Genomic DNA, 14,331 nt, shown 5'->3' with positions numbered 1-14,331 from the left:
ATAAAGAACCCCCACTAGGGATGTTGCCATGATATGCCATAGAATATTGCCCCCTGGGTACAATTGTGTATGGGAGTATGTGACATCAGACCTTAATATCTGACTAAAGAACCATTTCCTAAGCTGAAAGCACAGGGAACAGCACAGAGAGCAAGGCTTTCCAGAGAAGCTATCGAAATGATGAATTCTACCACAAGTAAGTGGTCGTAACTTGCCTAGTTTCAGGACAGGTGGTTTAATTCTATCAATTCCTAAATGCCTGGATTTTAGCAGCAAGAGGTACATGTTGGCTAATGTCACATCTTCCTGCTGGGTAAGACTTTGGCTAAATAGCAGAATTTATGGGAAAATGTACTGAATTTTAACCCAAAAAGATAAAGTGCTCATGTCGCAGAAATACATTGTACTTAAAGTCAATAGACGTGTACTAGTAGATAGTAGCCTGTCAGTGGAACCAGTGGCAGATGTTTGGTGCAGATAAGGTATTGATCAAATCAATGGTCTCTAGAAGAATTGATTTTGTGCATGTTGCTTATCTTGTCTATGGCATGTTATCAATATAGGCCGCTTGTATCAGTCGGGTGCAGGATTATTCCTCACAAAGTACAGTGTAGGAACTTTCCATGGGTGATGTTTTCTGTAAAATTGTTATTTGGGCTGCAGGCGCACTGGAATTCAGATACTATTTTGGATAACACATGCAGCAGCTACATGTATGAACTGACGGACAGCTACAGGAGTAGTGGAAGTTGTGATGTTGACCAATCTATCTAAATGGCAAACCTTATGGCTTGTCTGTAGAATGTTTTTTTCTATATACATGTAGTACATATACATTCGAGGGAATATTACACAAAATATTTTCTTGCAATCTTAGATCTTTTATTTGTTTCATTATCAAGTTACTAATAATTACCTTATAAAACAAACATCAAGGTTAGGGGGATAAAGGGCTATATGTGAGCTTAGATAGCGATTTAGTCCCGAGGACTCACTGTATACAACTTATAAGATGCAAGACTGTCTCTAGGACCCTTCCCTCCCTCCTGGCATGGAAGTTTGTTTGCTTGTTGGGACAACAATTTCACACTATAGACTCTACATTAAAAAATCAGAACATTAGATATAAAACTCATGTAAGTCTCTTAAAAAAATCAGAACATTAGATATACAACTCATGTAAGTGTCAACGACGAACAACAAATGTCAACAACACGGGCTACCAAAGAACAAGTGGGTTGGGAAAAAATCGAAAGCTTGAGACAACTGGGCCTGCCGTGATACATATATTTGTACATGATTGTAATTTGTATGCCCTTTTCAGGGCAGGCCTGATAGTAATCAGATGATACCTGGTCTACCTTGCAGCAACCTTGTGAGTCAGAGTGAAATAGGAAGCCAAGTATTGACCGCCTTTATGCACGTTCCGTTCTTGTACAGAAAGAGACTAAGGTTTTTCCACATGCAGGCCTCCTTACCAAGTCAAATACACTATCCATAGCCATCTGTCAAAGGCAGGGCTGATAACTGAACCACAGTGAGGTGATGAAATGAGTGCAGTACGCTGCACAGATAGCCAATACTGCTAATAGATTGAATCAGTTCGAACAGTCTAATGTGGTGAAAAGCAGATGTTGGTGGGTATTGTATCTGACAGCACCTCTACCACCTGACCTTAGACAGGAACTGCTTAGCTTGCAGTTTGGCAGGAATAATTGGTTCAAGGGTCTTATCATGTCAAATGAAGAAGATGTAGGAGAGAGAACTGTCTCAGACATGCCCTTGGCTTTCTTTTAATAAAGTTTTATCTGAATACAAGATGGGAATGCACCAGGTTTTCTGTCTGGGTAAGTAATGTTAATCACCGTGTGGCTGATGCAAGAGGGAGGTATGCCAGGTCTCCATCTGGGTGATTTGAAGTGAATCAAAACTTAATCAGACTCATTCTCAGTCACGGATGAAGGATAATGGATGTTATGTCTGGAAATATCTGACTCTTTGGAGAATCCATACAGTTATGAAACTTCATTGACATAGAAAGCATTAGGATTTTCCAATTCAACATCTTCTAGGAGATAACAAGCTGAAGGTATCTTATTGCATAGGGCTGTTGTAACATTTCCTTCAGGTAAAATGTCACCCTACAGGTTTGTCTTTGTTGTTTAGCAGCCTCACAGATCATGAGCACCTAGTTCCAATTAGTAGGTAATGGGGAGACCCCAGTTCAGTCTAGTTTGGGGCTGCACCTGTGTTTTGGAAGGGCATAAAATTGGGGTCCTGTGTTCTTGTGCCTTGAGCAAGTTAAGGGGAAGCTACTGCATGAATCAGCAAGGAACCTTGCCGCCCTATGTGCTATTAGGCACTGCAAGGGTTGGAACAAGCAAAAATGTCATTAATCTCTCCAGTGAGTCCATATGAACAGTCATTGGTTCAGAAATTTTGAATCAGTCATTCTTTTGTCTTGAATACAATAATTGTTACTAGATTTCTTGCATCCCCTGATACGTTACTTTGTACAATCATATAAATACACAATGTATGACACATTTCTCTGAGTTAGGCCACACCAATTTAATTTGTTGGTTCTCGAATTTCCCGACCCATTTTTTTCCGATTTGCAAAGAAAAAAAAAAGATTTAGTCCCAGGAAAAATATAGGTTTTGCTATTGCAGACCTTTAAAAAATGTATTTATCACATATTGCTGATAAACCAGTCAGAGCGATTATTTGCAGCCACATGATCAGAACAGTGGTATAAAACCAAAGGAAGAGATTCATTGGATAAATCATGCCATGAAAAACTGAAAATTTGACTACTTTACCTTGATTTTTTGTGTGAAATAAGTTTACCACAGACTTTTTTGCAATTTTTTTTTTCGACTGCCCGCCCGCCCGCCCCAATAGTTTTCTGAAAAAATCCGAGAACCAAGAAATTAAATTGGTGTGGCCTTAACATATTTTATGCTTCCCATTTCAATCATGCCATATAAACAGTCTCCTGAGGACCTTCTGGTAAACATCTGATCAGATAGCATAGAAGGTATTGATATTCAACAAAATTTTTGTTGCAAAGATATATCAGATGGGCCCGTATGAAATGTTAAAAGCTTTGATCCATAAGATAAAAAGTACTTAACTTTTTCCCCTCAGCCACTATAGTGAGTTCCCCAGAGGGCAATTTCTGTCAGTAACCATTGATTGGGTCAGTTAACAGCTTTAAGTGCATCTTTTATCTATGTCCTTTGTGGCACCACTGCAACAAACAGACGTCAGACGTCAATGTTACTGTTGTATGCAAAAGGAAAAGTCTTGATATTACTGATAGGTAATGTAGTTTAGTCTTTATTGTCTGTCTCACATGTATTTGAATACTTGTACATTATCATAATTGTTATATACTTGCAATTAGCCTATGTGCATGATTTGCAAATTAAATTTTACTTTTAGATATGTCATCCAAACAATTTCATTTCTCCTGCCCTGAACTTTAGGGTGAGTATACTTGCCAGAATTTTGACAACCTTCCAGTTGAAGGATGTGATACTTTGCCTCTAGATGGTTCAGACTCCGAGGTCGGAAGTGAGCATGACCTGAAGATCACAACATTTCCTGTGTATCTTTCTATTCTAGATGGAAAGTAAACTACCAGGAGGACTTGCAAACTGACAGTTTTAGATTGAGGTTGCTCTAGACACTGATACTAGTGAAACTGAGGGTTCAATTTCCTTGCTAATTTTAGCTGTAGCAATGACTCTTGTTGAAGTTGGCTATGGGAACAAGGAACTCTGTGGATTGCGGAAGCTAAGTACTTTGGGTAGCCGTTAATAGACTTTTATATTAGTCATTATATCATACCCGTGCTGTATTTATGTTCAATATTGGTGTTCTGACCGGTCCATATTTAATGGTACGCCCCAGGGCTAGTTGATTCCAAGGATTCAAACTTACTTGCGTGTGCCGCTGTCGAAAAGTTGGACAACTGTTCTTGAATCAAACTGGCAGAGTGTCTGCTCTTTTGTTTGAATTGACGAGTCAAGTTATTCACGTGATGTGCATTAATGTCCCATCTTTTGCCCATTCTTTTTGATAAACTTGATTTTATATATAAATAAAGTATGAGTCTTTTTGACACTGGGTATTCCGTATCGCCATCCCTCCTGCGGGGCTACCTTGGGCAATATGGAATACCCAGTGTTGTATTCTATATGTTTACAGTAGTGTGGTATGCTGACAGCTATATAAGCTTCAGGCTTTTTGAAAGTGTCTATTACAGAAATATAATTTGCCTGAAAGAGCAAAGCAGATATAAACCTTGATGACAGTAGTCTCCACCAGACAAAGTGGCATGCATGATCTAATAATTATTTTTATGGCCTGTTCCATTCAGGAGCCCAACAGGGGGTGAAAAGGAAAGCAGAGGATGATCCAAATGATGGTATCCCTCCTAGCATGCTCCAGCCGCTCTACTGTAAAGTGTGCAACGTGAGCCTAAACTCCCCTCCACAAGCACGGTCACACTACAATGGCAAGAACCACGCCAAGAAAGTACGACAATACCTTAGCAAGACGCAGTTGTCACAGATGCAAGTCTCACAGGTGAGTGTTTTTTTTCCACGAACAACTTTTACAAAGTTTTTTGACATACTAATTGAATTATCAAATGTGAGCAGTTTTGTGATATTTTGTATGTTGACATGTGAATTATCTGGACCAGGGTTGTAGCCAGCACCTGTCCTTCAGTCCTTAAGAGGAATTTTGCAGCTGGGGACTGAAAAAAAGGTTTCCCCATTCCGTCCCCTGGGACAGACAAAAATTAATATGTAAAGATATTAAAAAAAACTGAAACCCATGTGTTCTTCTTCACCAAAACAGATGCCATTGAACAGCTTAGTCTACAAGCAAAATTTGCACCTCAAAATGCAGGAAATAGTGTTTCAGAGGGTCTTGATTTTAAAATTTTCTGGGACCCAGACCCCCTAGAAATGACACTCAACGTCACACCATGCCTTCAGTGCTCAATAGGATTCCCATTCAAAATCAAGGGGACTGAAAATGATTTCAGGCTGGCTACAACCCTGATCTGGACAAACAACAACTACTTGGTGAAGTAAGTTTTGCTGCGGGCTTACTGTACAGATACACACACGACCTTAACCTTCACCACAGCACACAGAAAATGAAAGGTAATGGATGGATGCAATGTTGGAATTTTGATCAAAACATCTATAACTGGATGAAAATCTTTTTCACTGCCCCCACCAGTGTAAACATTACAATAACTACATGGGTCATGAATGTGCAGTGTGGCTGAAAATGATCTTTGCATTGCAAACTCTGTAAAGCCAGAGGCAGAAAATGTCATTCGCCTCGCTTTATTATCAGTCTCCTCCCAAAGGCATGAGAAAATGGGAGAGATTACCCCTTTCCCTCGCAGGTAAGTTGTGTGGAGATTATGGGAACGGGCACTCCATAAGATAAAGCACTACTTGTATTTTCCCTAGCTGTGGCTGTAAAAGAAAGTGATACTGTAAATGCATTTAAGTTTGCAGGGATTTGAATTCACAGCAGTAAATTGGAGTGTTTGCGGTGGTTTTGAGGTAGCGTTAGCACCATCCTATAAACTTAAATGCATACAGTACTGTACTGTAGTCGCATGCTGTACTGGAAAGACAGGTGTCTCTATGAACTGCCAGTCGAAAAACACTTGCTTGTTACTCGGCAAGGGTGCTACCAACCTACATGTAAAGAAAAGTTTGGTTTTTACTTTGACAGTGCTGGCGCAATCATGTACAAATATTTCATGGAATTTTTCTTTTATTTCTTTCATTTCTAATACTTTTCTTCCTCTTGTTATACTTTCTATTTCTGCATATTTGTTGTGGTCAGCATAACTTGAAGAACCTCTGAATGTTTCATGATTGCACTTTGTATGTGGGTAGATCATCGAAAGCTGTTGGTTTCCTAGGTACTGCAGTAGAACTTCCAGTTTTTAAAATCGTGTGTCACTTTGACCTTTTGTCTTTTTTCATCTTTTGGACATTCTGTGGGTCTTGATTTTTTAATGGCAGATAGCTTTTGATGCCAGGAAAAAGGGATTAAGCCCCCGACCCCCAATCATGATCAGTTGGTTCCCTTAAAGTCCAGTTGTTAGAACACCCCTTTGGGAAATTCAGACTGTCCTACTAGCAGCTACATGTATTTAGCAGGAGACTGAACTTTTGCCCCATGTGAGGAACTTAGTACTCTGGCCTGGTATCAGGGTTATGTTGTTTAACATGTGTGAAATTGCTTGTGGGGGAGTCCAACTTCCTTACATGGCAGGTAGTCAGAGCCTGTGCCAAATCTCCAGGGTGGGTAGGTTTGAGTTGTGCTGATTTATGGCAGGTTGATGACCTCTAAAATAGACAACTGGACAGCTCATGGCTGTTAATGTTTGTGTACGAAAGAAGAGAGACATCTCTGAGATAGATAATATATTTACTTAGTTCTTAAGAGAAAAGTGGGCCAGAAAAATTAGCCAACAGTTGTTGGCGGATAGCAACCTTTGAGAGCGGAAGCGGACAAGTCTGTACTCCAGGCTACAGTAAAATGTCACTATCTCAATGAAAAATGGAGATACAGTTTTAGGTGTATCTGTGTGTCTGTCTGTCTGTGTGTTTGTGTTTCCGGATTTTTTTAGTCAGCATAACTCAAGAACCTTTCGACGGATTATAATGATGATATTTGGTAGGTGGGAAGGTGTTGGAAAGACAAAGGTCAAGGTCAATTTTGGGCCTCTTGGTATGTGACCTCCGTACTGAAGTAGAACTTCTGTTTTTTTAATCTTTTGACCTTGATGTGATATGGTCTTGATTTCTTGGTGGCACATACATATAGCTTGTGATGCTGCAAACTTTCAGTGTTATTCATTACTTCTAGGTAGTTCCTGCTGTATAGTAAGTTGTTATAAGATTAAATTTTCTCTGGAATATGTGAATGTCTGTTTTATTGTATGATCAGATTTCTCTTTACTTTCTAAGCCTTACAACTTATCATAGCAGATGAGTTAAAGGGAAAACGTTCAATCTGGATCAATAGGACAATTCTAAATTCGAACTTACGATATCTGAAAATAGAAAGAGATCATTAGTGACCAAGCTTGTAGCATGGTTTCAGTAGTTACAAAGGGCTCCGTTAACAGCCTCTGACATGCATGTAGCACATAGTCTGTAGATTTTGATACCAACTGTTAGAAGTGTCATGTCCACCCATGCTGTCACTGTGACAACAGGATCCTGTACACCGGAGTGACTCCTCAAATTTGTCTTGTAATTAGGCAAGCAGCTCAGGCTTTGCAAATTGTCACCACATTTTACACCCAAATGGTTTCCACTCCATTAGTGAATGGAACTGCTATGTTAGGATAAAATGAAGTTTAGGGTTATGGAAACATTCTGGGGTCCTATTACTGTCTTTGTCAGGACTTCAAATACTTTTTACGATCCCAAGACTCAAATCAAGATTCAATCTTACTGGGCTTTGACTTTGGTGTTTATATGTCTCCCCGCTTTTTATTAGCCATTTAATGGGTGCCATAGCAGTGCACGGAGTCCAGTGGTTAACGGTCCTGCCTCTGGAACTAGAAGCCGTGAATTCAATTCTAACTGTTTCAATCACCTGACATGCACACTACTGGAAAGGGTTGCATTTATTAGTACGGGACGTTAAGCCATGGTCGACTGTTCTTTGTGCTTGGTACAATGAACCTGTAAATACTGTACATAGCGTCACTCTGTTTTCCCGGTCACGTCCAGTGGAAGACTAGCTCTTCAGTGAGCTAAATTTAAAACTGGATTGAGATCACTTTCTTGCCTTTCCTTTCCATTCCTTAGCCATTATGGATGATTAAAAGCTTATTTTCAGAATGACCCATCGTACAAATCATATACACTATGTTGGGGTATTATTCCATCATTTTTAGAATTATTACCTCCACGTGAAGAAGGAAAAAGAAGTTGAGCTTGTGTGAAGATTTGTAAAAGAGTTTGTAATAAAACTTGCCCTGTCTATGTTTAAATTTTGGGTCCTGACTCCTAGTGCATAGTTCATTCTGCCTGGAGCAACACTTAACTGCCCACCTAATTAGAACTGGTATTCATACAGGCAAAGGTCATCTTAAGATTTTCCTGATCAGACTATCTTTAGGAATTCACATTGGATTCATGTTTGGAACCCCTTTGAGAAATTTCAAAAAGGAGTTTTGGAGAAAGTAGTACATTGATCCATCTTCTTGCAACTTGAGATACATAGTGAGACTTCACTTGCTTATGATTACTCTCACTCACTCACTCACTCACTCACTCACTCACACACTCACTCACTCCCACGCTCGCTCGCTCGCTCGCTCAGTCGCTCACTCACTCACTCACTCACTCACTCACTCACTCACTCACTCACTCACTCACTCACTCACTCACTCACTCACTCACTCACTCACTCACTCACTCACTCACTCACTCACTCACTAGTTGTAGCTGTAGGGGCAATCTGTCGGCCCACAAGCAAGACTTATTATGATTCAAAGGATAAAAGTTATAACATTGGTACATGTCAAACTTTGAAGCTGCTTGCAAGTGAATACTGCTTTTACTGGAGTTTTTCTGTTAACTTACTGTCTAATTGATAGGTAAATTTGCACACTTCTAAGTCTGAGCCCTCAATATGTCTCTTCAATTGATTCATGACACTGTAATGCCCCACATTCTATTTTGTGACTAATGAAACCTTAGAGTGACAAATATCACACTTTTCCAACAGTTTTCTTGTGACAAATAACGTTACATATAGCTCTGAACGTTACATGTACATTGTGTAGCTCTGCTTTTGAAGCCTTTCAGCTTCTGTGGAAAATCTCATACATCTACATGACCTCCTGTGCTAGAATTTTTGATGTGAAGTTTTGTCCTTTTCAGCAAGCCTAAGGATTCACTCTAATTGGATAGATTGTTACCATAAATGCCATAGAAAACCTTGGGGCATTTTTCTAGACTCGTCAAATCCGTCCTGGGCCAATAGCGTTTTCATCAGATTTTGTCTGTTTGATATTTTGAACGAGTACCTGCTGCAAATGATTAAGTGCAAGGTGAGGTGAATTTATGCAGTACACGGCAGCATTTATGTTGGCCATGTATCACAGTGTTATTGCCAGAGACGGCGCCAGAATTACAAGTTTGGTGCAGGTAAATCTTGCAGATAATAGCTGCGCCACATGTTAAGGAAGACAAACGAGGCAACAAATTATGTGGAACTTTACTGGAAAACTGTTGCAGGATAGATTTTCAAAAAAGTCTGACTGTCAAGCAAGAGTTTGTAGCCAGAATTTAGAGACTGGTATTGGATCCAGTAATCAACATCTCCCATAACTCTACAAATGTGAGACAAATACATTACTTCTGCATTAGGTAGTCAATATTGATGAATGTTAAACTCAGTTTTGTGGATACAAGTTTCAGGAAAGTTATGCTACAATAAAATAACTGCACAACTTTTATTTGTGTGCCAGTACAAAATGTACATATTACATTGTATATGTTGGTGAGCCCTGCTGCTTTACTGAATTGCTTGGCACATTTATGGTGCAATGAAGAGAGGAGAAATTTCTTTTTAAGCTGCCAAGCACATCTAGGTGGGACAAATTACCAACAGAGATACAGTAACTAAATGTTCTCAGCTAAGTGCAATGTTGTATAGCTTGCAGCGGTAATGTATAGCTTAGACCAAGGACGTATAGTTCAGTCTATAAACATCACTTCTGTACATGTAATGCCCTTACTCTTTCCACAGCTTTACATTTTGTATATGGTGGAATTCTTTGAATCTATACATGGAGTGCTATGTATGAAGCTGAAGCTGAATCCAACAGTGGCACCAGAGCAGCTAGAGTGTTTATAAGGATAAAGAGTTATTCAACTTATTGCCAATGGAGCACTGTGGGATCTAAAATCCACCTCTCTTGACAATAGAGGAGGATCGGCATTGGGAGTATTTAGTTGCGATGATGGAACTGTCCTGCCAGCCCCTTTGCTACAAATCAGCGAAAATGGTGGACACTTAGACTGTTACTGCCAGCACAAATGGACTGTTTTCAACGGCGGGGCATTTTTATGGAAGAGATTTGACTTCATTACCACTGGCGATAGCACTTAAATTTTCATTAACTTCTCACTCCCGTAGCCTTGGTCTAAATGGTGAAAGGGCCATTTTCCTGGATACTATTAGCGGTAATGGCCAGCTTTTATTTCCTGCAGAAAAACACAGAGAACTGACTGCAATTTCAAATTTGTAAGGTTTGAAATTGATAACTGAGGAGTAATTGGAAAGGACCTAAGCAAGGTGTTTCTTGTCCATAAACTGTACATTTGTATTGGTAATTTTTATGGATATAAGTTTTTATAACTAACATTTCACAGCTGATATCCACAACCTTATTCATAGAACCACCTTTTTAATAGTAGAGCTCTGTGTAGATTTTTTTGTCCAATTGTGTTAGTGATACAAATTCATGTAAAAGACTTAGTACATTATGCGAATCATGCATAAGTGGCCCTACCAGACCACACAAATGTTGAACCCTTATGTTCCATTATCGATTGCTAAAATTCAAACAAACCTTTCCGTGTCTACAGGACGATGAGAGTGAGACTGCAACTGTAGCGCCACCTACATGTTCCCCTGAGAAGGTAGCACTTCACCCTTTGTTTACACTGCAAAAAATTGACATGAGGCTTCCACAAATGGTCAAGATGGAGTACGTGGTTTTCTTCAACAAATGTTTTGAGTCAGTGGCAACTGAGTTGTTTCTTTATGGACTGTAGATACATGTAGCTAGAGAGGCTCAAATGGTTTTCTTCAGTCCAAAAACAATTATATAATTATTATCATACCACTAAATCAAAAGTTTGGTTATCCATTAAAGCTTGCATGCATATAAGAATTAAGAGCTGCAGCACAGTTGGTTGATACAGTAATTCTGCATCAGTTGAAGTCTAAATCTGTTTGTATACATTATGTGGAATTCATTTTTCAATAGTTCATGGGAAAACATCTTTACTTTACCTAGTTTCTCACCCAAATTGCTCAAAAATGTTGGTTTCTTGAAAAATCTTTTCAATACAACACTTTTTTATGAAAATGTTCTTAGACCTTTCTTTAGGTCATTATCATTAATAATGATGAAACATAAAAAAAAAGATCAGTGACGGTGACATTTGACATGAACACTTAATTGTAAAACTTGTAAAATAAAGCTGTAGGAATCATTATTTGTGGTGAACCTCATGGCAGTTTTTTGTTGTGTAACTGTCAGCTGTAGTTGGAGCACTCTAAGCTCCCTCCAGTCAGAATCTGTTTAAGTTGCAAAGAAAAAACATTGTCACATATCTGTTCAGTAAAAAACTTTGTGCCCTGAAATATGTAATCTTAACCCTTTCAGGGGAGGGTTTTCCAAAATCATGGGTGGTTTGGTGGTGGTACAATACATGCAAATGTACAAATTATACATGACAAGAGTATTTCTGATCAATATACATGTATTTTGTAACTTTTCAGTAGTGTATTTGGACTTTTATGTCATCTATGGACTACACTACATGTACTTTTTGTAATTGATATTTAAAGATAATAACCTTCCCCATACATAACGTTACGTGTAATGATAGTTCGCCTTTGTATGTGGGGTAACCTATATCCGTTGCTTTAAAAACAGTATATTTAGGGACATCAAATCGGTGGTTTCACATAGCAGTATTTTGATTGTATTGCAGTTTGAAACCACTGTCGGTCGACTTTATATCCCTTGATATGCTGTATTTAATATCAACGGAAATAGGTTACCCTGTGGATAAAGGTGAACTAGGGCTATGCAAGACAACACAGATGAACCTATGTGTTAACCCAGGAAGCAGCAGGGGAAGCGGCGGACGCAGAAGTGAGCGAAGACCCCAGTCGGTTCGACTACTGTAAAATCTGCGGGGTGACGTTCAACTCTGCCGTCCACGCTCAGTCACACTACCAGGGCAAGCCTCACGCCAAGCGGTTAAAGGCTCTCATGGCAGCACAGAACAGACAAGACGGCACCGGGGCAGCTACAAGGTACATCTCACTTGCCGCTTTAACATTTATAAAACTGTGAATGATTCATACTTTTCATTATGTGATGTATGTGAATCAAACTGTTGGGTACGTACAAGATTGCTTATTTTTGGGCTTCTGTGCAACGACAGACTTTGTAAGTGGCAATAGCCTGCTCCACAGGTATATTAGGTTAAAAGATTAGTTGCAAGTACTTTCCACCAAGAATTAGAATCTAATACAGCTGAGATGACCTACGTTTTTCCCCAGTTTATCTAAGTTGATCAAGAACTACACGGACCAAAGGGCGGTCCCGCCTTGACCTCCAAAGCACCCTTCCACATGAAATTTTGCTTTCGGGCAATTTATCTGCTAGCCCGGACTGCACAGTAAATGGCTCCGGTAGAGATAAGAACAGTTTTGTCACGTACCATTATCATCAGCTTTCATGGCCTGTCCAGCCTTCCCATTACAGGATGCCTCTGTTGAGACAATATATCAGCTCCAGCCATTCTCTATCTGTTCTGGATGGCAAACTCCTAATGGTCTGCCTGTGGAAAGCAGACGGGAGTCCTATTTGTATCACTGAATGGTAATGGAGGGTAAGCTGTGATCTGAAAGAGCAAGCAGCACATGCTGATTAAAAGAGATTGTTGAAAAAAGCGTCCTGCATGTGCCTTTGATAAAAATGAATGACTATTCCTTGATGGACTATTAAAGTACTAAGCTGTTGATGGACTTAAGAAAATTGTCATTTTTCAATGGGCTTAAAAATATCTATTTCTGAATGGAGTTAAAAAAGCATACTTGATTTGTTTGACATTTTTTACTATTTTTTGATGGACATAAAAAGTTGGCTGTTTTTTGATGGACTTAAAAAGAGGATATTTTTGAAGGACATAAACATGTGGCTGCTATTTGATGGACTTCATAAAGATAGCTATCCTTGGAGTAGCTAATAGGTGTTCCTGTTGTTTAATTCATTGATCTCAGCTCTTGACATTACCATACAAATGGACTTCGAGATCTAAGAGTCTACTAGGCTGGTTGTGCTAATGTTAGACATTATATCCATACGTTGCATTCTTCATCTTATGATTTTTTTCCTCTCAAAGAAAAATTGGATAAACAAGAATTTACTTGAGTTGGATGAGTGCGACCCCTTTTCCAGAACGATGCAGCATGACTTAATGGGATCCAAAGCAATCGTTTGGTCTGTTTGCTGCACTTGAATCCAACACACGTAAACCTTCTTTATCCAAGTTTTCTTTGCCCCCTGTCCTTTGTAGGCAAAAGTCGCAGTTCTTGTGCCAGACGTGCAATATCTACCTAAACTCCCAGACTCAGTTGGAAAGCCATCTGTCCAGTATGAAGCACCAACGGAAGGCCACGCTGGACAAGCAGACGTCGCAGGCACTGCGGGGGCGCTGGGCTGGGGCTGACACAAGTAAGTGCAGGTGTGCTACAAGTACGTGCATGTGTGGGACTCCCTGTTAGCACGCATAGTCCAGTGGTTAATGGCCCTGTCTCTGGACTAGAAGCAGTGAGTTTGATTTCGGCTGTGTCACTCACCCGATAGTGCATGCTGCCGGAAAGCTTGTCGTTAAGAGTTTGGGGAATTTCCCTGGTGCAATGAGTACTGTACATTACATTTGCCCTCTATGTCATGACCAGTGGAAGACTTGCTGTTCAGTGAGCTAAACTGGATTGAGATCACTTTCCTTTCTTTCCTTTCCACATTAGCTAATCCCTAAAAGTTACATGGTGATCAAGAGAACACCAGGCGCATTACTGCCAAAAATGTCACTCAGAGCTTGTGCACTCTTCAACCAGTTGATTTTCCTGCTGTGTGACTGCCACATAAGCAAAACAATCTTCAAACATACATAACAATAAGTCGTACAACTAGAGACGGGTCCCAGAGGCAGATGTTTTAGACAGCATCCACCGTCTATCTATGAAAGGACAGTGGATGCTGTCCAAAACATCTGACTCTGTTACTGTCAGAGATCTTATCCAGTTGTCTCAATCTTTCTGTTATATATGTTTTGTTCCTGGATGTCAAACCTTCATTGCATCATCAAATAGGTTTGAAGAAACAAAACACTTTTTTGCCATTGCTTGATTGTAAAGAACTGTCTCAAACTAAATGGGAAATTAAATAGATGATGGTTCAAACTCTTCTTCTGGATAATATCAAAATTTATTCAGACGTTCGAAGAT

The 14,331-nt window shown here is 39.6% G+C and overlaps 1 protein-coding gene across 4 annotated transcripts in view; it reads left to right on the top strand.

Moving 5' to 3' along the window:
* The window catches only part of LOC118430617 (zinc finger matrin-type protein 3-like), a 51,582-nt gene that overhangs the window by 35,524 nt on the left and 1,727 nt on the right, over positions 1–14,331 (top strand). Inside the window, exons 1-5 of one of the 4 annotated variants that reach the window (XM_035841596.1) lie at positions 65–196; positions 4,388–4,596; positions 10,665–10,718; positions 11,936–12,129; positions 13,398–13,555. In XM_035841596.1, coding sequence (XP_035697489.1) covers positions 178–196; positions 4,388–4,596; positions 10,665–10,718; positions 11,936–12,129; positions 13,398–13,555 — 634 coding nt within the window. In that variant the 5' untranslated portion in view covers positions 65–177. Of the gene's footprint in view, positions 1–64; positions 197–4,387; positions 4,597–10,664; positions 10,719–11,935; positions 12,130–13,397; positions 13,566–14,331 lie in introns of those variants that run through there. The other 3 variants (XM_035841592.1, XM_035841593.1, XM_035841594.1) reach the window with 3 other exon arrangements.

The sequence above is a fragment of the Branchiostoma floridae genome, chromosome 14, assembly GCF_000003815.2.
Source record: "Branchiostoma floridae strain S238N-H82 chromosome 14, Bfl_VNyyK, whole genome shotgun sequence".
Classification (NCBI taxonomy): Eukaryota; Metazoa; Chordata; class Leptocardii; order Amphioxiformes; family Branchiostomatidae; genus Branchiostoma; species Branchiostoma floridae.
This window is presented reverse-complemented; position numbering and strand designations above follow the sequence as displayed.